Genomic DNA, 21,432 nt, shown 5'->3' with positions numbered 1-21,432 from the left:
ATAATCTCCCAAAACGCGAACATAACAGGCCCATCGACCAAGTAACCCGTGGCCCAAGGAAAACCAGGCATAAATTCCCAAAACGCGAACATAACAGGCCTATCAAAGGTACAAACCCAAAGACTCCTGATCGGAGTGAAAAAGCCGAAACGGAAACTTCGGAAAAAAAGCAGAGCGCTACGGAAAACGAACAGACGAAGAAAAGAAGACTCGAGCAGTTAAAAAAAAACAGCGAAAAAAATGTAATCGAACCGGAAAGCGACCCGAAAGCAAGCGAGACGGCGAAAGTGAGCGAAGCAAACGATAATGCGGGAACATCCGGAACCCTAGGATCAGCGGGCGTGCAACCTAAGGTGTCGTCAAGACGATCGATGCACCTAAAGAGGGGCGTTACTAAAATGGGCTGAGTGATGATCTGGAACATCGGGGAAAAGAACTTAACTATTTTCAAAATTCGAAAAGGCCCACGGAGAGGGGCCGGCGTCAAAAGCCAAAAAACTCAATAACAACAAATTCACATAAACTAAGTGATACAAGTAAAAGTATTTATATATAGCAATATCTACGTACAGAATGAATGTAAACGGATAGTGTTTACAGGCGGTTGATTTACTTATAAATTTTAAGCCTTCGGGTTACGTTTATTGCGGTTGTCCCCATGACATAGGGGTATGTTATAAATCATTGTTAAGTCATTGAGTTCTATCTGAAGACCTGCAAGTTAACCTTTTAGACCTCTAGTTTGTCTGGAGTCAACTGAAATAAAATGTGCTGTTGAAATATTATTGTTGAACCATATAGTTGCCTTCTAAACTGAACATTATATCGTATCCGGTTTCACACCTACATCAAAAGTAGTGTTATCCAAGCAGGATTAGTGGTAAATGCGGCTGCTTCTTGACTTTTGTTTTGCAAATTTAGCTTCGACTCTGTGTTAAAAAGTATAAATCGTTGAAAATCCGAGAGCTATAGTCAAAACTACTTAAAAAATTTTCACACATTTTTAAAAAAATATATGTATATTTTTTGGTTTTGATGATTTTAAATTTTTTCTAACGTACTGACTCATGTTTGATTTGAAAATTTTCAGTTTTAGTTCAAAGTGGTTAATACTTTTGATTTTAGGAACTGTTGATTTTGATTAAGTTCTGTTTTCTTTTTTTTTCGTTTTTTTCACATTTAAATGTTTGAATATTTTGAATAGTTTTTTGTAATTCTTCAAGAGGGCAAGTTTTGAAACTTATTATTTTGAAAGTAATTTTGACTTTTTTATGGTATTGTTTTCTTTTCTGCTGAATTGTGGTCTGCCCAAGTTTCACCGGCTTAATGGTAAGCGATACTAAATGCTTATTTAATGCTGGCGATTTTTTGTGCGTCTGTGTTTTCCTGAACTTGAAGATCGATCAAGAAAACGGTTTTAAAATTTTTTGTCAAATATTAACTCTGTGACAAAAACAACAGGTTTTTTTTTCGAGCATGTTAGCTTATTAAACACCAATCTTTTCGGTTTTGTCTTTTGTTGGTTAATTTATCCAATTCGGTTGCTGTTAATTTAGTTTTTTTTGCTTATTCGGTTTAAAAGTGGCTTCGGCTTATATTATATCCACTTCGTCGCTCATTTTGCTTCGTATGATGAGCAAAAATTTTTATTTCGAATTTCTAAGTTTCCATCTTACGACAGTGTTATGACAAACTCTGCCTAAGCTGAACAGGCGTCTACCCAAGCTTTTCCTCAAACTTGAGAATAATGGAGACATACGTATGAAATTTTGTAGGCAGGCATAGTTTTCGATTTTTTTTTTCCGAGCTCTGTTTTAAAACGTCTTAAACGTATAAAAATATTTTGATCCTTTTTTTATATAATAACAAGCAGTGTAATTAAATGCTTCAGGTTGAATGTAGAATGAGCTCAAAGCTGATAGTGAAGAACCTTCCCAAATCCGCATCAGAAGAGAGTATACGCAAGGCCTTCGAAGTCTACTCGACTGTTACGGATCTGAAACTGAAGAAGAATGCGGAAGGAGAGTCGCGTGGCTTTGCATTTGTAGGCCTCAACTCACCTGAAGATGCAGAATTGTGCATGAAGAAGCTGAACAGAAGCTTCATTAAAGGTAGGCGTGCATGCGAAAGATTATCATATCACCGAGGTAGTGCGTGAAATGTTTCGTACTTGATACTGACTTGTTAGCAAATCATTTTTTTTCCAGTTTTTTATAGCTGTATTGCAATTTCATTGCTGTACATGCATACATATCAGCGCTGAAGTAAAATCGAAGCTAAGGATTTATATGCAGGCGGTTATATTTTAAGCATATGAAAGCTATTGATAATCATAATAATAAATTGTTTCCAAACGATATCTAGTTACAGAGTTATTTATAAAAATTTATAAATACAAATTGGAATAGTTTGGGAGAACACCATTAAGACAGCACGGCCCGTTTTCAGGTGTCTCATTAAGCGGAGAACAAAAAAATTAGTTAACTTCTTCGATCCAATGCAATGGACCTTCTATCGGTGAACATTTATTAAACGTAAAACCTCTTAATTCGCACCTTTAAACCATTCTCTATATAAAATTAATTTTATTTTTCAATTTTTTCTTGTCTAACCAATCATTTTCTTCAAGCAAAGCCGATTGATGTGCGAGAGCAATGTAGTCTTTGTTTTTTTTGTGGATTTCAGAACAGTGTCATCAGCATACAAAAGTACCCCTGTGTTTTTTGTGGCTATTTCAAGATAATTTTTGTAAAGTATGAATAAAAAGGGCAAAGGATAGATCCATGAGGTACACCAAAAGATACCAGTTTAAGTTCGGTCTTAAAAGCTTAAAAGAGTTTGTTTCGATGTACTGATAGCGATTGTCAAGATAAGATTCCAAGAGTTTTAAGGCAGGCCCTCTGAATCCCATATTTTCCAATTTTATTAACAGATTGGAGATTGGAGTGATCAACAGTGTCAAAAGCCTTTGTTATGTCTAAAAAAGTATTCCGAACAGTTAGTTTTTTGTTCGATAGCGACGTTAAAACTTCTTTCCACAATGTAAGGATGGCGTCAACAGTGCTCCTTTTTGATCTGAAGCCAAACTAATTGTTTCGGATGATATTAAACTTGTCTACATATGATTGGGCTCGTCTGAGAATTAGATGCTCAAAAATTTTTCTCAATGGAAGAAGCGAAATTGGTCTATAGTCTGAGGGTTTATCGATATTTCCTTCCTTGAAAATGGGTATAATTTTTGCAATTTGTAAACATTTTGGGTAGATTCCTGAGGTTAGGCAGTCCTTAAAAATTTCAGTCAAAGGGCTAATATAGTTTTTAAATGCTTGGCGAGAACAGTGTTGATATCATAGCAATCTGTACTATATTTAATTTTTAGTCTTTCGATGACTTCAATGACTTAATTAAATCATTTTTTTTTCTCAAAATTCACGATTGCTGCTGACGGATAACATTATTTTCCATGCAAGTTGGTTTGCTTTGTGAAAGTCTGGCGCCAATATTTGCGAAGTATTCGTTAAAATGCTCAGCGTCCTCCTTAGATAGATTAAGTGACTTTGAATTTTTCCCTTTACCTCTCATTTCCTTAAGTTTTGAAAAAAATTTTCGTTTTAGAATTAGACTCAAGCATTAATTTATTTTGATAGTTTTTTCGTTTATTAGTCTTTGATGCTCTGAGCTCAAATTCAAAAAGATATTTCAACTGCGATTGTTTTTCCTTAATTAGGGTGTTTGAAAACTGCTCACTTGGGACTTCCAGAAACAAAAACGTTTCTAGCGCAAAACGAACCCGGGCCTATCTTTCTTGAGTATGACATGTAAGCCAATGTACCACCCAGTGTTCGAAATGCGCAAGACACGAATTTTTCAACCAACGGATAGTTCTTGATAATTTAGAAATATTTTTCAGACAAGTTTTTTTGCTCTTTGAGAAGTTCAAGTTTTTTTTTGCTTGGGTTTGAGAAATGCATTCGCCTTAACGTAATTTATTCTTTCTACGAAGACAACAATGATTCGGACTGGGGTGGTGGAACGAATCCAGCTCTGAAATCATTCAACACTAAATTGAAATGAGCTAATTCTACAAACGAAGCGGTACTGGTCGAAAAAGATCAGTGAATGCACAAGCAAGCTAGCGAACGTATAGTTATATTACGAATATATTTTTTTCCATCCCGATGCGCAAACAAAAAGTCTCATTTGGGGACACTTTTACGGCATAGCATTGGCAATTTAGTAGCATCTGATCTATCAACTTACTTGGTGGCTAATTTTTGCAGATTCTCAAGCTACAATGATGTGAGTTTGTGAGATTTGCAATCTCCAGGTCCTCGTTTCGTTTCCGGCACACGAATGGTTTTTTTTTCAAGGGTAATTTAGCCGTATTTTCTTAATTCAGATTTTACTTTTTGGCAGCTACTTTTGCCGTTTTCACGCCTATGTCTGCAAAGTGAAGCTTCGACTCTGTATTGCACTAGTCCACGGGGCGAAATAAAAAACTACCTAATAACAACGCTTGTTTGCTCTGGCTATTTTTACTTTTGTTATCTAAATGCCCTATGATTTCTTCTAAGTGTTAACCATTACACTTGCGAGAGCAAGAGTCTTGTAATCAGGAACAAGACATTTTCCCGTCAATTACTTTCCGTAAGAATCTTAGTTGCTTTTTTACTGCTTTATTTTTGAAACTTAACAACTCTCACGCTCGTTCTGTTCTCACTTTGCCGCCGAGATAATGTAGTCTCCTTTGCACCCTAAATCTGTGGTTCGAGTCCCGGCCGAACCTTGTTTTTAAGTATGTATCAAAATGAAATGTTTCCTGTAAAAATTGAATTGTCGAACTTTCGTCGGCTCAGTTGCCACATAAAAGATTTTTCTTTTGCTGTAAGCAGTTTTCATTATAGTTGCAAGTGTTGTTCAATTTCGTTTTTTTTTTTGGGGGGGGGGGGACTTAAGGGGATACTGACGTCTGCTCGAAGATTTTCGTCTTTGCTTCCGCTTCATAAGTTGGGTTCCGTTGCTAATTTGATATTAAAATGTTTCGCTTGGCATGTTTGCCTAGAATGACCTTCAGGGAGATACAAAAGTTTTGTGGACCTAGTTTTCTTTCAACATTTTTTACTTATATTTTTTTAATGCTTGTTTTGTATCGCAAGTGATGCGAAGCAGGGCTTCGCCTCTGTGTAATTTTTATGTCCTTTAATAGTTTGTTGAATTTTTGTCAGAAAACCTCGTTTTCGTAAATTTACCGATACTCTCTCGTTTTGGGCGCAGTCCATCACAAGAAATATTTAACGATGTCGGACTTTATGTGGTTTGATAGAAGATATTGTGTAAGCTGTGGCTATTTTTCTGATGCAGCGACTAAGGCGCTGCATCATGCCAATTTTCTCATTGTTATAAAGACTGTTTATTTTTTTGCCAAAATATGTCAGATAAATAACTTGACATTCATGTGTCGGGCGGTGTGGGTCTATAAGGCTAATTATGTGCCAAAAATTATCAAAAAAATCAGGTTGTCGATTATTGAAGCGTTCTTTAAACTGATGAGCTGCATCCTTTCAGCGTTGGGGCAATGTCGATCCTGAAGAATTTGAATCGAGTCTTTCATCCGCTACGGCATGACCGCTTTGCTTCTTAAACCTCACTTTTGTAAAGATAACATGAACCGATTTTATTTTGGTATAAAATTGAAGGTTAGATTATTTGAGCTTAATAAGTTTTCTGAATCTTGATTTGTTTTCTAGCTTGAAGGTTTCTTCCGGGGTCTTAAAATTTAACATCTGGTTATAAGGATTTTTGTTCTTTCAATTTTGAAGAAAGCAAAATAGTTTATTTATAGTAAATAGTTATCCCGCCTATGGAGATTCTAGAGGTGTTGTACTGACCATGGGTAGAAACTTTGTCTTCGGGTATTTTAATAAGGTACCACAATTAATCATCGGAATGGTTTGAGTGATATATTATTTCACTCCTGATTCGAACAACATTTTTACCCTTTCGGTACTTGACTTTTTCCCGTAAACAACTTTGTCCACAGGATGACTAAATTTTGGTCAACTCCGAATCTCTTTTCTACCCAACTTGCATGTCTAGCAGCTCTAATTCAACAGCTAGTTTCAACGACTGAATTGATAGTTTTACAGCTGAAAAAAATTTTAGAGGTAAGTTGATTTTGTTTGTCGGCTTTGTTGATTTCGACCCAATTTCTGTCGGCTTACTTGCCGGGTAATTAATTCTGTAGTTTTTTGATGGATTTTATGAGTACTTTTTTCTTCATTTTTTGGGGGTAAATATAGTTCATAGTTTTCTGGTTTTTATAGGCAAATTTTCTACTACTACTACTGCTAGAAATAAAAAATTTTCTGCTGGGTTTTTTTTCCAGTTAAATCTCGCAAGATTGCAAGACTTTTTGCAAGATTGACTTGACTGTTTTGTCTACAAAGGAACGTGGCGGTAAGTTCTGCTCCAGTGTGGTTCTTTTTGGCTGAAATTTTTGAATTTTATTTTTTTTGTGTTTTGTTTATTTCCTTTGTTGGCGTTTTTGTAATGTTGTTTTTTTGTTGGTGTGATCTAGCTCTCTGACCATTGCGAATAAATTCATAATTCTTGATGTAATTGGTTTATTTTCATAGGTTTTCAGAGTTTTTCTCAGATTTTCGGCAAGTTCTTTTCTGTGGCAATTGTTAGTAATTTTTCCATTCATGTTTTTGAAATTTTGTTTGTCGTTTTCTTTATCTTACACTATAGCATTTACTGCATAGGGCCTTTCACCCCTGATTGTTTTTGTTGGATAGGCAGATTGTTTGGTTGCAAGATGTAATGAACACTTTTCGAGTACATTTTGGATTTTTTGTATCTCAATTTTTTGATCGAAATGTTTTCTACCATTCTATCGTTTTCATCTATTATGTGTCAGAAAGAAATGGATAGAGTTAAGCCCAAACCCCTCTTCTGTTTTGAAGGTAAATATTTTCTATAACATTTGCAATTAAATTTTTCTTGATTTTTTTAGCCTACGATTTCTTCAATAAAATTCATTCAAAGTTGTTCAAGTTTTTGGAGCTTTATTGTGTATCGCAAGTGGTGCAAAGCTCAGCTTCGCTTCTGTGTAAAAATTTTCAAAAGTTGTTCCACTGTCAAGATAAATGGGTTTGGTCTACTTTCGAGCAAAAAAAAGATAGCAAGCAGGCTTATCATAGAAGGATGAGCAATGAAACTTTTATTCATGCCCTGAAAACTTTTGAGCGAGAACAGCGATCAATTAACGTTGATTTTATGGAAATTGCTTGTATAAGCTGAAAGAACTTGTTGATTTTTGTAAGAAAGATCTGGTTTTGGGAGCTTCATAAAGCGCTTTCTCGGCAATAAAAAGTTTTTAAAAAATTAAAAAATATATTTGTTCCATTTTTTGTTTGTTATTGATTTTTCGACAACATTTGTTGTCGTTTATGCGCAATTGACTAAAGTTCTATGCGTTTATATAGTTCTGTCATCACAACACGCACTAAAACGACACTAGTTTAAAAATATTTTTTTATATGATATGTGGTCTGCTGATTACAACTTAAGTTTATCTTGTGTTTAAAGGTAGTCGAGTAACAGTTGAACTAGCCCGAAAAGCAACTGAAAGAAACCCAAATGAAATCAAATCAACAGAAAGCACAGATATCAGTAATGCGAATGAACAAACTAAAACAACAGATCTCAACTTTCTGGGCAGCAAAATGACATCTGATGACAAAGTTGCACAGCCAAGTTTATACAAAGTTAGAATTACAAAATTTCCAAAAAGCTGGAACAAAACGAAGTTCCTGAAATTTATGGGAAGTGATTTTAAATGCAGCACTTGTCACATGTTCAAGCAGCGAGATGTACCAAAGTTTTTGGTGACGACTGAAAGTTGGGATAGTTTGCAATTGCTCCTTCAGAAAAACGGAACAGAAGTTGAAGATGAAAGCACAAAATTGAAAGTGGTACAAATAAACGAGAATGCTGGGTTGGAATCTTGTTCAGAACAGAAACAGGTGCTCATTTAGAAACAATAATCTTTCTTTTTTGTTACATGTGACTTTAAATAATTATCTTTACTGCTGTAATGCTTTTTTAAAGTGAAACGTGTAGTTGGACCATGGTGAGTTAAGTTTAAAACGCTATAATTTGAGAAATCTTAGTTTTAAAGCAATTCTAAATGAGTACACAAAAGGAGACGCAAAAACTGAACGAAAGCGACGAAATTATGGATACTGGGAGACTCTTCGTAAGAAATCTCTCATATACAGTAACCGAAGAAGAATTGGAAGACATTTTCCGAAAGTACGGCGAAGTAGTCGAATCTTCCATTCCGATAGACTACGTGAGTCACAGGTCAAAAGGATTCGGCTATGTTACTTTTCTGCTTCCCGAGCATGCTTTGAAAGCATACGCTTCTATGAACGGAACTAGTTTGAAAGGCAGAACTGTTCATATTATGCCCGCTAAAGAAGCGCCAACTAAGCCGAAAGCAGAAGTTGCAGACAAGGAGTTCAAAACTACTTACCAGAAGAAAAAACAAGAAGAAATGAAAAGTACAGGTACAAAAAGCTACAACTGGAACTCGCTTTTTATCGGTGCAAACACAGTTGCAGACTCGCTTTCGAATAGATATGGAGTCAGAAAACAGGAAATTTTGACAGCTTCAGGAAAAGGCGAAAGTTTACCTGTAAGAATCGCTTTAGGAGAAACAAAATTAGTCAATGAAACGAAACAGTTTTTGATCGACCATGGAGTGAATTTAGACGCGTTTAACCAAAAGACTGTAAAAAGAAGCAAAACAGTGATTTTAGCTAAAAATTTACCTGTGGGCACTTCTAAAGAAGAATTGGAGACCCTGTTTACTAAAAATGCGCCGATTGACAGATTAGTGATGCCCCCAACTGGCTTGAGTGCATTGGTTACTTTCAAGACTCAAAATGACGCAAAGAGAGCCTTCGTTAATCTGGCTTACACGAAGTTCAAGGGTTCAATTTTGTACTTGGAGTGGGCGCCGACAGGTGATGTCCAGTTGAAACTTTACTTAAACTGTTTTTTTTCCATTTCCAGGTACCTTTTTTTACTGAACATAATTTTATTATTATAACGCCAAAATTTGTACAATGCACTAGAACAGATAAGGATTAAGGATGAGGGATTATTGGCGGTTGACTTCTCGCCATTTTCGATATCACATGTTAAAAACCACTTTTTTGCAATGTTTGTGCCATATGAATTTCGCTCATCAACCCGACGACTTGTGTAACGCATAGAGATATACCGGATTTGCATATTAGTAACGCAGCTCTAGTAACGCATGTTAGGCGAGGGCCTTAGGTTTTACTAAATACTCAATTTTTATTCGAACTTGCTTTTTCAGGTATCATAAGTAAAATCAGTGAACAGTTTTTGTTTCTCTATTAAATATTAGCCTCTATTTTTTTTTACAAACCAGAAGGATGAGCAATAAATATAGACATCACCATTGTATTTAGATTGTTTTGTCGAAAATTCATCAAAGTCTTATAGACCGACAACAAATATGACGGCAGGCGATAGTTCAAATTCTAAAGAAATAAATGGCAAAGATTTTTTGGAACTTGAACCGAAGAACGTGCCAGAAGCAGCAAACGAAGAGAACAACTCGAATCAAAACCAGGCGATAACAGAAGACAATGCTTGCGTGTTTGTGAAAAATCTCTCATTTGAAACTGATGAGCAAAAAATGAAACAAGCTTTTTCTAAATTTGAGTCCAAAATTGACTCTGTGTTCTTGGCCAGATATCAAAAAGGCGGCAGAGATTTATCGAGGGGTTATGGGTTTGTCCAGTTTAAGAACCACGATGCTGCAATGGAGGCTATCAAACTCATGCAAGGAACAAAGGTAATACTAAGTTATAATTTATAGTTGAAAAGTATTTAGTTCTCTCCCAAGCCGAAGCAATCAGGAACCACAAATAAAATATTAGATGGGATCGAATTTAGTATCATATTATCGCTCTTTCAGTAGTGATTTGGATTCTAACAGGATATTTCAAAAAACTCTGTCTGTGTCGAGAAAATATTTTTGTCCTGAATATTCCAGTGTTATTAATTGTCAATTAACGAAGTGAAAACACATTTAGGTAGGTTATTGTACAAAACAAGTCTGAAAATTTCTGTTAGTTGAAATTTGATGTTTCGCGATTTGAGTTTTGATCTTGATGTGAAAGAATGAAGTGGTCTTGAATGATTTTCTTAAAATTCTAGATGATTTTTGTTCCGACCATTGAAAATCGGGAGGAACTTTGTTTTCGGGTGTTTTAGTTTTTTCTTCTTTTTGTTTTCCACACAAAATCAGGTACCACAAATGCTCATCGGACTGGCTTGAGTGATGTATCATATTGAAGCCCTGTCAATGAGATTGTGAGAACCAAAAAATTCAGAAAAATTCAAACATTTTCTGCAAACTAAATTGAAAAAAAATATGAAATTTTTTTGTATTTTTTTTTTCATTTTTTTTGTTTTTAGTCATTTTTCTACAAAATGTTTTGCCCAATTCGACTATATTACTATGACAGTCGAAGATGCCTAAATTATAGCTTTATATCAGATCATTTTATCGCACCTCGCAGAAAAAAATACACTAATTTGAAACTTTTAGATTTTTCTCGAAAACTACCCTTCCAAATCTGATGTTTTGGTTTCAATGGGTAGAACAGGTTGTTGGTGTTTCGCTTTCATAAGCGGTTACGCCTAATTTTTTAACACAAAAAGTTATGGCTCTCGAAAATTCAAATTTTTGATTTTTTACCATTTTTTACATAATCGAAGCGAAGTGTATTATTACGAACGTACTTTTTTTCCAACCTAAGTCGCAAATAAAAATGCTTATTAGTCAGTGGCACTTTTGGTGTACTTCAATTTCATGATATTTAAGCGTATTCAAGCATATAATAGCATATAGTGCTGGTTTATTTTTGGCTATTGTTAGGTCCTCTTCTGGGGTTTGTTAATTTTTTTTTTTTTTTTGCGACCCTTTCGAAATTTTTTGAATTATTCGAAAAAGTTTCGTTTTCTCAAAAACTACTGACCCAATTTTCAAAACAATGGTGTCATTGGAAAAACTGGCTGCTATTCTATGTGCCTGCATATTTTTCTAGTCTCATTCCAGTTTACACCACGTTCTACGGCTTTCGAAATTTTCAGTAGAGGGATTTTTTACTTATTTGATTTTGAATTTGTTCATTTTCTCAAATAACAAATGCATAAATCTGAGATGAACGTTTAAACTAAAGAACTGAACTAAGTCGTTGGGATCTCTCTTTCTCAAGCGGCTATTCCCTGAATGCAAAAGAAAAAGTTATGGCCTCAAACAAGCCCATTTTGTGACATTTTGGTTCATTTTTAAATTTTTTTGGTTTTTCTCAAAAACTGCCCTGCCAAATCGGAGAATAAGAGTTCAACCGGAAGAAAAAAACATGTTATGCGAAGCTTCTCTGCGCAAGCGGCTATGCCCTGCGTTATGAAAAAAATATGGCCTTAGAAAATATACAATTTTTGAAACTTTGAATTTCGGCATCAGTACAAAATATGATCAAAATATTAAAACAGGTGAATCTAGCATAAGCTGGAAAACTAGTTTTTCTGCCAAACGTCCGTGGCGCGATTGCGAGGAAGTTGAAGTTCTAATCAACGGGTAGGAGATCCAAATCCGGAACATTGAAATAGCTAGTTTTTTTGGTCGAGTTTTTCCTGCATCGCATTGGCAATTTGATAGAAACTGCAGCTGCTCTATTGGTGGCTAGTGTTTGTAAAATTACAAGCGGTCATGAAGCAGATGTGAGAACGTGTTACTCCCAAGACTTTCAAAAAATTTTCTCAAGGTGTTTAACCTTTTCCTTATTTCACTTTGTTTTTCCTATTTAAAGATTTTTTTTTTGCGTTTTCCTCGGTTGTGTTTGCGAAGCGCAGCTTCGCCTCTGCGTTGAAACTTGATTTTCCTGCCAAATCGAAGGTTATCCTGCCAAATCGAACTAAAAAAACACTCTTAGTTATTTTTATTAGAGAACCAACTGAGGTTTTGGGTGAAGCCCAGTTTTTGAAATGTTCCCTTTTCCTTACGCATCGATTAAGAAAAAATCAAAAATTATCAAACAGGTGTTTCCAGCTTTAGCTGACCTCTAGTTTCAAAAGAGCAAATTGCACGAAAAAGAGTGACTATAATTGGTTTCGAAAGGGAATTTTGCTTGATAGATTTCTCAGCGGAATAAAAAAATCTATTTGGTGATCTAATTTTCTTGAAAGCACGCTCAAATTCAAAGAGCTTTAACGTGATGTATTTTTTCCTCGGTTGTGTTTGCGAAGCGCAGCTTCGCCTCTGCGTTGAAACTTGATTTTCCTGCCAAATCGAAGGTTATCCTGCCAAATCGAACTAAAAAAACACTCTTAGTTATTTTTATTAGAGAACCAACTGAGGTTTTGGGTGAAGCCCAGTTTTTGAAATGTTCCCTTTTCCTTACGCATCGATTAAGAAAAAATCAAAAATTATCAAACAGGTGTTTCCAGCTTTAGCTGACCTCTAGTTTCAAAAGAGCAAATTGCACGAAAAAGAGTGACTATAATTGGTTTCGAAAGGGAATTTTGCTTGATAGATTTCTCAGCGGAATAAAAAAATCTATTTGGTGATCTAATTTTCTTGAAAGCACGCTCAAATTCAAAGAGCTTTAACGTGATGTATTTTTTCTTCGAAAGCTGAAAAATACTCAATCCGCTTTTTTTTCCGTTTCTTGAGTTTTTCATTGACACTCATCGGGCATATTTCATCGACACTGATTGGGCTAAGTTTCTTTTATGTTCATATGCCTCTCAGAATTGGCTAATTGAATTTTGTGTGACATAATTAAAAAGTTTTCGTCTTTAGATAGACGGTCATGAGGTGGAACTGATGTTGTCGAGAAAGCCCTCAAATCATGTAGCTCCTCATTCTCGCTCAATGCACGAACAAACATCATCTGCAACTAATGTAGACGAAGAGACAAACGCTTCGTGTAAGATTCTTGTGAAAAATGTCCCGTTTGAAGTGACCAAGAACGAACTTCATAAATTGTTCGCCACTTTCGGACAGGTCAAATTCATCCGACTTCCACAGAAACAGGCAGGTAAGTGTTGACCTTAAAAAACATTTATTTTTAATAACCGTAAGTTAAGGTTTTTAAGGTACGAGAAGGGTCAAGTATAACTCTGATTGCAATACTACATGCATAATTGTTAAATGCTTTTTAGAGCGTGATCTTTCTTAGTACATTATGTCTAGTGAAAAGATTCATTTACTAGCGCCATTGTGGTTATTGATTTTGTTATTCTGACAACTCTCGACGAGCGTGATGAAAAAGTATGTTCAGAGTGGTTTCCTCCATATGCTATATATCTACTCTTGCGATAAGCAAGGGTATTACAGTTGGATACTAGACTCTTTTTTTTCCCGTAAACAACTTTGTCCACAGGATGACTGAAATTTGGTGATCTCCAAATGCATCTCTATTTCTACCCAACTTGCACGTCTAACAACTGGCTTCAACGGCTGAATTGATAATTATTTTACAGCTTTAAAAACTTGTAGATGAAATTTGATTTTTTTGTCGGCTTTATTGATTTCGACCCATTCATGTCGGCTTACTTGGCGGGTAAAGAATTCTGTTTTTTTTGGCAGGTTTTTTGACTAATTTTTTCTTTACTTTCCTGAGGGTAAGTATAGTTCATGGTTTTCTAGTTTTCATAGGCGCCAAAGTTTTCTCTTAGAAACAAAACTTTTCTTGAATTTTTCTGCTGGAATTTTTTTTGCTATAAATTTGCAGTTTTTTTCGGATGCATCGTTTTAGATTTTTTTGTTCTTAAAGTGCGTGAAATTAGTTTAAGCTTCAATTAGTTAGGCGTATTTTAGTTTTGAGCAATTTTATTTGAAATCGGTTTAGCGTATTGTTTCAATATGTCAGAAAAAAATTGATAAATTTCCAAATTTTTTTTGCTAGATTGACTTAATTGTTTTGTTACCAAGGAATGTGGCGGAAAATTCTGCACGAGATCCAGGAGTGTGGTTCCTTTTGGCTGAAATAATTGAAAAAACGAACTTTTCGTGTTTTTTTTTTTATTTACTTTTTTGGCGTTTTTTATAATGTTTTTTTTTCTGTTGTTGCTATCTAGCTTTCTTACCGTTGCGAATAAATTTCATAATTACTCTTGTGAAGCGATTGTATTAGTATGAACCTTCTTTTTTCGAACCTAAGTAGCAAGTATTGGTGCGGAACCTTTATGGTGCGGCACCCCAATAATGGTGGGGCACCTTTACAGCTTTTTGATAGCATGTGCTTTGACATTCGAATAGTAATAAGTTAACGCGGTTGATGCATTTTTAATTCATCAAATGACCCAAAAATAGTGATTTGATACATGCAAAGTTACTGTGGATGCCTTCAGTTTGTTGTATTCGAAATTTTTGCATGCAAAATTGAGTCTGTTTCTATTTGGTGCCTTTTGCTGAATCGCATTGGCAAGTTATTAGCATATGTAGCTGATTTATTCGTGACTATTCTTTGTCGGTTGTTAAGCTTGCGTTGCTGAGTGGATAGTGCGTGAGATTCAAAACCTCTTCATTGCAGTAGGTCGCATATTCGAATCCTACACGTAGCCGAGTTTGTGCTACTTCTATAACATTTACGTAAAAATTTTTCTTGATTTTTTAGCCTACAATTTTTTTGACTAAATTCATTCAAGTTTTTCAATTATCAAATAAGACACATCGTCTTTTGATTTTTCGAGCTTTTTTGTGTATCGCAATTTATTGTGTATCGCTTCGCCTCTGTGTTTAATTTCTTTTTAATTTTTTTGGGTAATGATTTCCGTGGTCGGACATTCATTGCTTCTTAAAAGAATGGAACCTTTTTTAGGAATCTGTTATCATTATTTTGTTTAGGAAATGGACATCGTGGTTTCTGCTTCGTAGAGTACCACAGTCTAGCTGAGGCTAAGAAGGCGTTCGTGTCTCTGAGTCAGAGCACCCATTTATTAGGACGCAGACTGGTGCTTCAATGGGCAGAGGATGCTGACTCAGTTGCCGATATGAGGAAGAGGACTGCGGATAAGTTGAGTCTCCAGCAGAAGGCAGAGTGGGAAAAAGCGAAGAAAGCAAAAATAGAAGATCAAATGTGAACAAATCCGAATATCTAATATTTACACGTTTTAATAATAACATATCATAATCCAGTGAACCATTGGAAATGAAATCCTGATCTAAAATCAACCGAAAATCCATCATTTGTATCCCCAAAAAATAACTGATCGTAAATCCACCGAACGATCGAAACCTAAATTCTAGATTGCGTGTAAAAATCGACTGTAATATGCAACTTGATGGCCCCAAACGATCTGAAGTTTACGACAAGGAATATCTAACAGTTTGAACAAAACCGAAATTTCTTCTCAACTGGATGTAAGACGCGAATGCCTCGTGCAGATTAGATTCGTATGAATTTAAGACGCGAATTTAAGGTTCTTGGGATTTAAGACACGAGTCTAACATCACCCAAAAGAACTGAAATCAAAATATACCTTGCAACTGATACAGTTTTAAAACTAGCTTGGTCCGCTAGTTACCAGCAAAGTCTTGTACTACATTTTTTTTCGGGCCAGCGAATCGAAGATTGGCCGATGACGCAATTGTCGATATTGTTTCAAAAGACTGCTAATTTGCAACTTATTTTAGAATTTGTTGTAATGTTCAAATTGAAGCCTTCTAAACTCACTTTTCAATGAATTAGATGTAAGTACATCGATCCTAATTAAGTGAATTCGATAGCGAGAAAGAAGACGTTCAATACAAAACATGTCTATTGCGTAATGCGTCTAGGTGTAATTGACATAAGCAATAGCACTTTTCATAAAGAACTGAGCTGCCCCTATCTCGTATGTTGTTGTTTTCTCGTGGATAAATGGTCTAACTTAATATTTTATTTTCTCCAATGGTATGTGTGTTTTCAGATTTTGCTATGAAGATGGTAGCAAATCCTGCTTCGAACCCAACCACACATGCATCCATGAACAAGCGAAGTCCTACTAAATCGTCCAGCAATACCAACTCATCATCATCTCCAGGTGGTGCATTTGAACTCATTCGCTTAAATCAATCTCAAACTGCTTGAATGTGATAGGTAAAATTATATTTTTCAGAGACGTCTGTAAACGGATATTTTTTGTCTAACGGCGATCTCCCAGAAGTGGTTCTTCTGAGATAAATGAATATTCATTTAACAATGGTTGATGATTTGGGTCTTCCTGAAAACAATAAATTATCATATTGATTACACTAGCCGTCAGCGTAGTGTATTATTAGGAACCTTTTTTTCTAACCTAACTCACAAATAAAAGTGTTCATTAATAAAAGTGTTCATTACTATGACAGTCGAAGATGCCTAAATTATAGCTTTATATCAGATCATTTTATCGCACCTCGCAGAAAAAACTACACTAATTTGAAACTGTTAGATTTTTCTCGAAAACTACCCTTCCAAATCTGATGTTTTGGTTTCAATGGGTAGAACAGGTTGTTGGTGTTTCGCTTTCATAAGCGGTTACGCCCAATTTTTAACACAAAAAGTTATGGCTCTCGAAAATTCAAATTTTTGATTTTTTGCCATTTTTTACATAATCGAAGCGAAGTGTATTATAACGAACGTACTTTTTTTCCAACCTAAGTCGCAAATAAAAATGCTTATTAGTCAGTGGCACTTTTGGTGTACTTCAATTTCATGATATTTAAGCGTATTCAAGCATATAATAGCATATAGTGCTGGTTTATTTTTGGCTATTGTTAGGTCCTCTTCTGGGGTTTGTTAATTTTTTTTTTTTTTTTTTGCGACCCTTTCGAAATTTTTTGAATTATTCGAAAAAGTTTCGTTTTCTCAAAAACTACTGACCCAATTTTCAAAACAATGGTGTCATTGGAAAAACTGGCTGCTATTCTATGTGCCTGCATATTTTTCTAGTCTTATTCCAGTTTACACCACGTTCTACGGCTTTCGAAATTTTCAGTAGGGGGATTTTTTACTTATTTGATTTTGAATTTGTTCATTTTCTCAAATAACAAATGCATAAATCTGAGATGAACGTTTAAACTAAAGAACTGAACTAAGTCGTTGGGATCTCTCTTTCTCAAGCGGCTATTCCCTGAATGCAAAAGAAAAAGTTATGGCCTCAAACAAGCCCATTTTGTGACATTTTGGTTCATTTTTAAATTTTTTTGGTTTTTCTCAAAAACTGCCCTGCCAAATCGGAGAATAAGAGTAACCGGAAGAAAAAAAACATGTTATGCAAATCTTCTCTGCGCAAGTGGCTATGCCCTGCGTTATGAAAAAAATATGGCCTTAGAAAATATACAATTTTTGAAACTTTGAATTTCGGCATCAGTACAAAATATGATCAAAATATTAAAACAGGTGAATCTAGCATAAGCTGGAAAACTAGTTTTTCTGCCAAACGTCCGTGGCGCGATTGCGAGGAAGTGGAAGTTCTAATCAACGGGTAGGAGATCCAAATCCGGAACATTGAAATAGTTAGTTTTTTTGGTCGAGTTTTTCCTGCATCGCATTGGCAATTTGATAGAAACTGCAGCTGCTCTATTGGTGGCTAGTGTTTGTAAAATTACAAGCGGTCATGAAGCAGATGTGAGAACGTGTTACTCCCAAGACTTTCAAAAAATTTTCTCAAGGTGTTTAACCTTTTCCTTATTTCACTTTGTTTTTCCTATTTAAAGATTTTTTTTTTTGCGTTTTCCTCGGTTGTGTTTGCGAAGCGCAGCTTCGCCTCTGCGTTGAAACTTGATTTTCCTGCCAAATCGAAGGTTATCCTGCCAAATCGAACTAAAAAAAACACTCTTAGTTATTTTTATTAGAGAACCAACTGAGGTTTTGGGTGAAGCCCAGTTTTTGAAATGTTCCCTTTTCCTTACGCATCAATTGAGAAAAAATCAAAAATTATCAAACAGGTGTTTCCAGCTTTAGCTGACCTCTAGTTTCAAAAGAGCAAATTGCACGAAAAAGAGTGACTATAATTGGTTTCGAAAGGGAATTTTGCTTGATAGATTTCTCAGCGGAATAAAAAAAATCTATTTGGTGATCTAATTTTCTTGAAAGCACGCTCAAATTCAAAGAGCTTTAACGTGATGTATTTTTTCTTCGAAAGCTGAAAAATACTCAATCCGCTTTTTTTTCCGTTTCTTGAGTTTTTCATTGACACTCATCGGGCATATTTCATCGACACTGATTGGGCTAAGTTTCTTTTATGTTCATATGCCTCTCAGAATTGGCTAATTGAATTTTGTGTGACATAATTAAAAAGTTTTCGTCTTTAGATAGACGGTCATGAGGTGGAACTGATGTTGTCGAGAAAGCCCTCAAATCATGTAGCTCCTCATTCTCGCTCAATGCACGAACAAACATCATCTGCGACTAATGTAGACGAAGAGACAAACGCTTCGTGTAAGATTCTTGTGAAAAATGTCCCGTTTGAAGTGACCAAGAACGAACTTCATAAATTGTTCGCCACTTTCGGACAGGTCAAATTCATCCGACTTCCACAGAAACAGGCAGGTAAGTGTTGACCTTAAAAACATTTATTTTTAATAACCGTAAGTTAAGGTTTTTAAGGTACGAGAAGGGTCAAGTATAACTCTGATTGCAATACTACATGCATAATTGTTAAATGCTTTTTAGAGCGTGATCTTTCTTAGTACATTATGTCTAGTGAAAAGATTCATTTACTAGCGCCATTGTGGTTATTGATTTTGTTATTCTGACAACTCTCGACGAGCGTGATGAAAAAGTATGTTCAGAGTGGTTTCATCCATATGCTATATATCTACTCTTGCGATAAGCAAGGGTATTACAGTTGGATACTAGACTCTTTTTTTTCCCGTAAACAACTTTGTCCACAGGATGACTGAAATTTGGTGATCTCCAAATGCATCTCTATTTCTACCCAACTTGCACGTCTAACAACTGGCTTCAACGGCTGAATTGATAATTATTTTACAGCTTTAAAAACTTGTAGATGAAATTTGATTTTTTTGTCGGCTTTATTGATTTCGACCCATTCATGTCGGCTTACTTGGCGGGTAATGAATTCTGTTTTTTTGGCAGGTTTTTTGACTAATTTTTTCTTTACTTTCCTGAGGGTAAGTATAGTTCATGGTTTTCTAGTTTTCATAGGCGCCAAAGTTTTCTCTTAGAAACAAAACTTTTCTTGAATTTTTCTGCTGGATTTTTTTTTGCTATAAATTTTGCAGTTTTTTTCGGATGCATCGTTTTAGATTTTTTTGTTCTTAAAGTGCGTGAAATTAGTTTAAGCTTCAATTAGTTAGGCGTATTTTAGTTTTGAGCAATTTTATTTGAAATCGGTTTAGCGTATTGTTTCAATATGTCAGAAAAAAATTGATAAATTTCCAAATTTTTTTTGCTAGATTGACTTAATTGTTTTGTTACCAAGGAATGTGGCGGCAAATTCTGCACGAGATCCAGGAGTGTGGTTCCTTTTGGCTGAAATAATTGAAAAAACGAACTTTTCGTGTTTTTTTTTTATTTACTTTTTTGGCGTTTTTTATAATGTTTTTTTTTCTGTTGTTGCTATCTAGCTTTCTTACCGTTGCGAATAAATTTCATAATTACTCTTGTGAAGCGATTGTATTAGTATGAACCTTCTTTTTTCGAACCTAAGTAGCAAGTATTGGTGCGGAACCTTTATGGTGCGGCACCCCAATAATGGTGGGGCACCTTTACAGCTTTTTGATAGCATGTGCTTTGACATTCGAATAGTAATAAGTTAACGCGGTTGATGCATTTTTAATTCATCAAATGACCCAAAAATAGTGATTTGATACATGCAAAGTTACTGTGGATGCCTTCAGTTTGTTGTATTCAAAATTTTTGCATGCAAAATTGAGTCTGTTTCTATTTGGTGCCTTTTGCTGAATCGCATTGGCAAGTTATTAGCATATGTAGCTGATTTATTCGTGACTATTGTTTGTCGGTTGTTAAGCTTGCGTTGCTGAGTGGATAGTGCGTGAGATTCAAAACCTCTTCATTGCAGTAGGTCGCATATTCGAATCCTACACGTAGCCGAGTTTGTGCTACTTCTATAACATTTACGTAAAAATTTTTCTTGATTTTTTAGCCTACAATTTTTTTGACTAAATTCATTCAAGTTTTTCAATTATCAAATAAGACACATCGTCTTTTGATTTTTCGAGCTTTTTTGTGTATCGCAATTTATTGTGTATCGCTTCGCCTCTGTGTTTAATTTCTTTTTAATTTTTTTGGGTAATGATTTCCGTGGTCGGACATTCATTGCTTCTTAAAAGAATGGAACCTTTTTTAGGAATCTGTTATCATTATTTTGTTTAGGAAATGGACATCGTGGTTTCTGCTTCGTAGAGTACCACAGTCTAGCTGAGGCTAAGAAGGCGTTCGTGTCTCTGAGTCAGAGCACCCATTTATTAGGACGCAGACTGGTGCTTCAATGGGCAGAGGATGCTGACTCAGTTGCCGATATGAGGAAGAGGACTGCGGATAAGTTGAGTCTCCAGCAGAAGGCAGAGTGGGAAAAAGCGAAGAAAGCAAAAATAGAAGATCAAATGTGAACAAATCCGAATATCTAATATTTACACGTTTTAATAATAACATATCATAATCCAGTGAACCATTGGAAATGAAATCCTGATCTAAAATCAACCGAAAATCCATCATTTGTATCACCAAAAAATAACTGATCGTAAATCCACCGAACGATCGAAACCTAAATTCTAGATTGCGTGTAAAAATCGACTGTAATATGCAACTTGATGGCCCCAAACGATCTGAAGTTTACGACAAGGAATATCTAACAGTTTGAACAAAACCGAAATTTCTTCTCAACTGGATGTAAGACGCGAATGCCTCGTGCAGATTAGATTCGTATGAATTTAAGACGCGAATTTAAGGTTCTTGGGATTTAAGACACGAGTCTAACATCACCCAAAAGAACTGAAATCAAAATATACCTTGCAACTGATACAGTTTTAAAACTAGCTTGGTCCGCTAGTTACCAGCAAAGTCTTGTACTACATTTTTTTTCGGGCCAGCGAATCGAAGATTGGCCGATGACGCAATTGTCGATATATGTGTTTCAAAAGACTGCTAATTTGCAACTTATTTTAGAATTTGTTGTAATGTTCAAATTGAAGCCTTCTGAACTCATTTTTCAATGAATTAGATGTAAGTACATCGATCCTAATTAAGTGAATTCGATAGCGAGAAAGAAGATGTTCAATATAAAATATATCTATTGCGTAATGCGTCTAGGTGTAATTGACATAAGCAATAGCACTTTTCATAAAGAACTGAGCCGCCCCTATCT

General features: G+C 35.3%; 2 protein-coding genes across 2 annotated transcripts; both read left to right on the top strand.

Moving 5' to 3' along the window:
* The first annotated feature begins 1,895 nt into the window (after positions 1-1,895).
* Positions 1,896-15,771, top strand: LOC134848164 (probable RNA-binding protein 19). The gene is made up of 6 exons (XM_063865523.1): positions 1,896-2,111; positions 7,591-8,027; positions 8,207-9,032; positions 9,507-9,895; positions 12,914-13,151; positions 14,963-15,771. Exons 1-6 carry the CDS (start codon positions 1,904-1,906, stop codon positions 15,196-15,198), a joined length of 2,334 nt encoding a protein of 777 aa, XP_063721593.1. The 5' UTR covers positions 1,896-1,903; the 3' UTR covers positions 15,199-15,771.
* Positions 15,772-15,885: 114 nt separating this feature from the next.
* LOC134848606 (probable RNA-binding protein 19) lies at positions 15,886-21,272 on the top strand. Its single transcript, XM_063866124.1, has 3 exons — positions 15,886-15,951; positions 18,395-18,632; positions 20,442-21,272. The coding sequence occupies exons 1-3, from the start codon at positions 15,886-15,888 to the stop codon at positions 20,675-20,677; spliced, it is 540 nt and encodes a 179-aa protein (XP_063722194.1). The 3' UTR covers positions 20,678-21,272.
* The last annotated feature ends 160 nt before the right edge of the window (positions 21,273-21,432 follow it).

The sequence above is a fragment of the Symsagittifera roscoffensis genome, chromosome 6, assembly GCF_963678635.1.
Source record: "Symsagittifera roscoffensis chromosome 6, txSymRosc1.1, whole genome shotgun sequence".
Lineage (NCBI taxonomy): Eukaryota > Metazoa > Xenacoelomorpha > Acoela > Convolutidae > Symsagittifera > Symsagittifera roscoffensis.
The sequence above is the reverse complement of the archived record's forward strand: the minus strand, read 5'-3'. Positions and strand labels throughout refer to the sequence as shown.

Bases quoted from the DNA above. Each gene is read 5' to 3' on its own strand.
- LOC134848164 (XM_063865523.1), top strand. From the start codon at position 1,904: ATGAGCTCAAAGCTGATAGTGAAGAACCTTCCCAAATCCGCATCAGAA. The intron at 9,896-12,913 runs GTAATACTAAGT...TTTCGTCTTTAG, and splicing joins AACTCATGCAAGGAACAAAG to ATAGACGGTCATGAGGTGGA. The intron at 13,152-14,962 runs GTAAGTGTTGAC...TATTTTGTTTAG, and splicing joins ACTTCCACAGAAACAGGCAG to GAAATGGACATCGTGGTTTC.
- LOC134848606 (XM_063866124.1), top strand. From the start codon at position 15,886: ATGCGTCTAGGTGTAATTGACATAAGCAATAGCACTTTTCATAAAGAA. The intron at 15,952-18,394 runs GTATGTTGTTGT...TTTCGTCTTTAG, and splicing joins AACTGAGCTGCCCCTATCTC to ATAGACGGTCATGAGGTGGA. The intron at 18,633-20,441 runs GTAAGTGTTGAC...TATTTTGTTTAG, and splicing joins ACTTCCACAGAAACAGGCAG to GAAATGGACATCGTGGTTTC.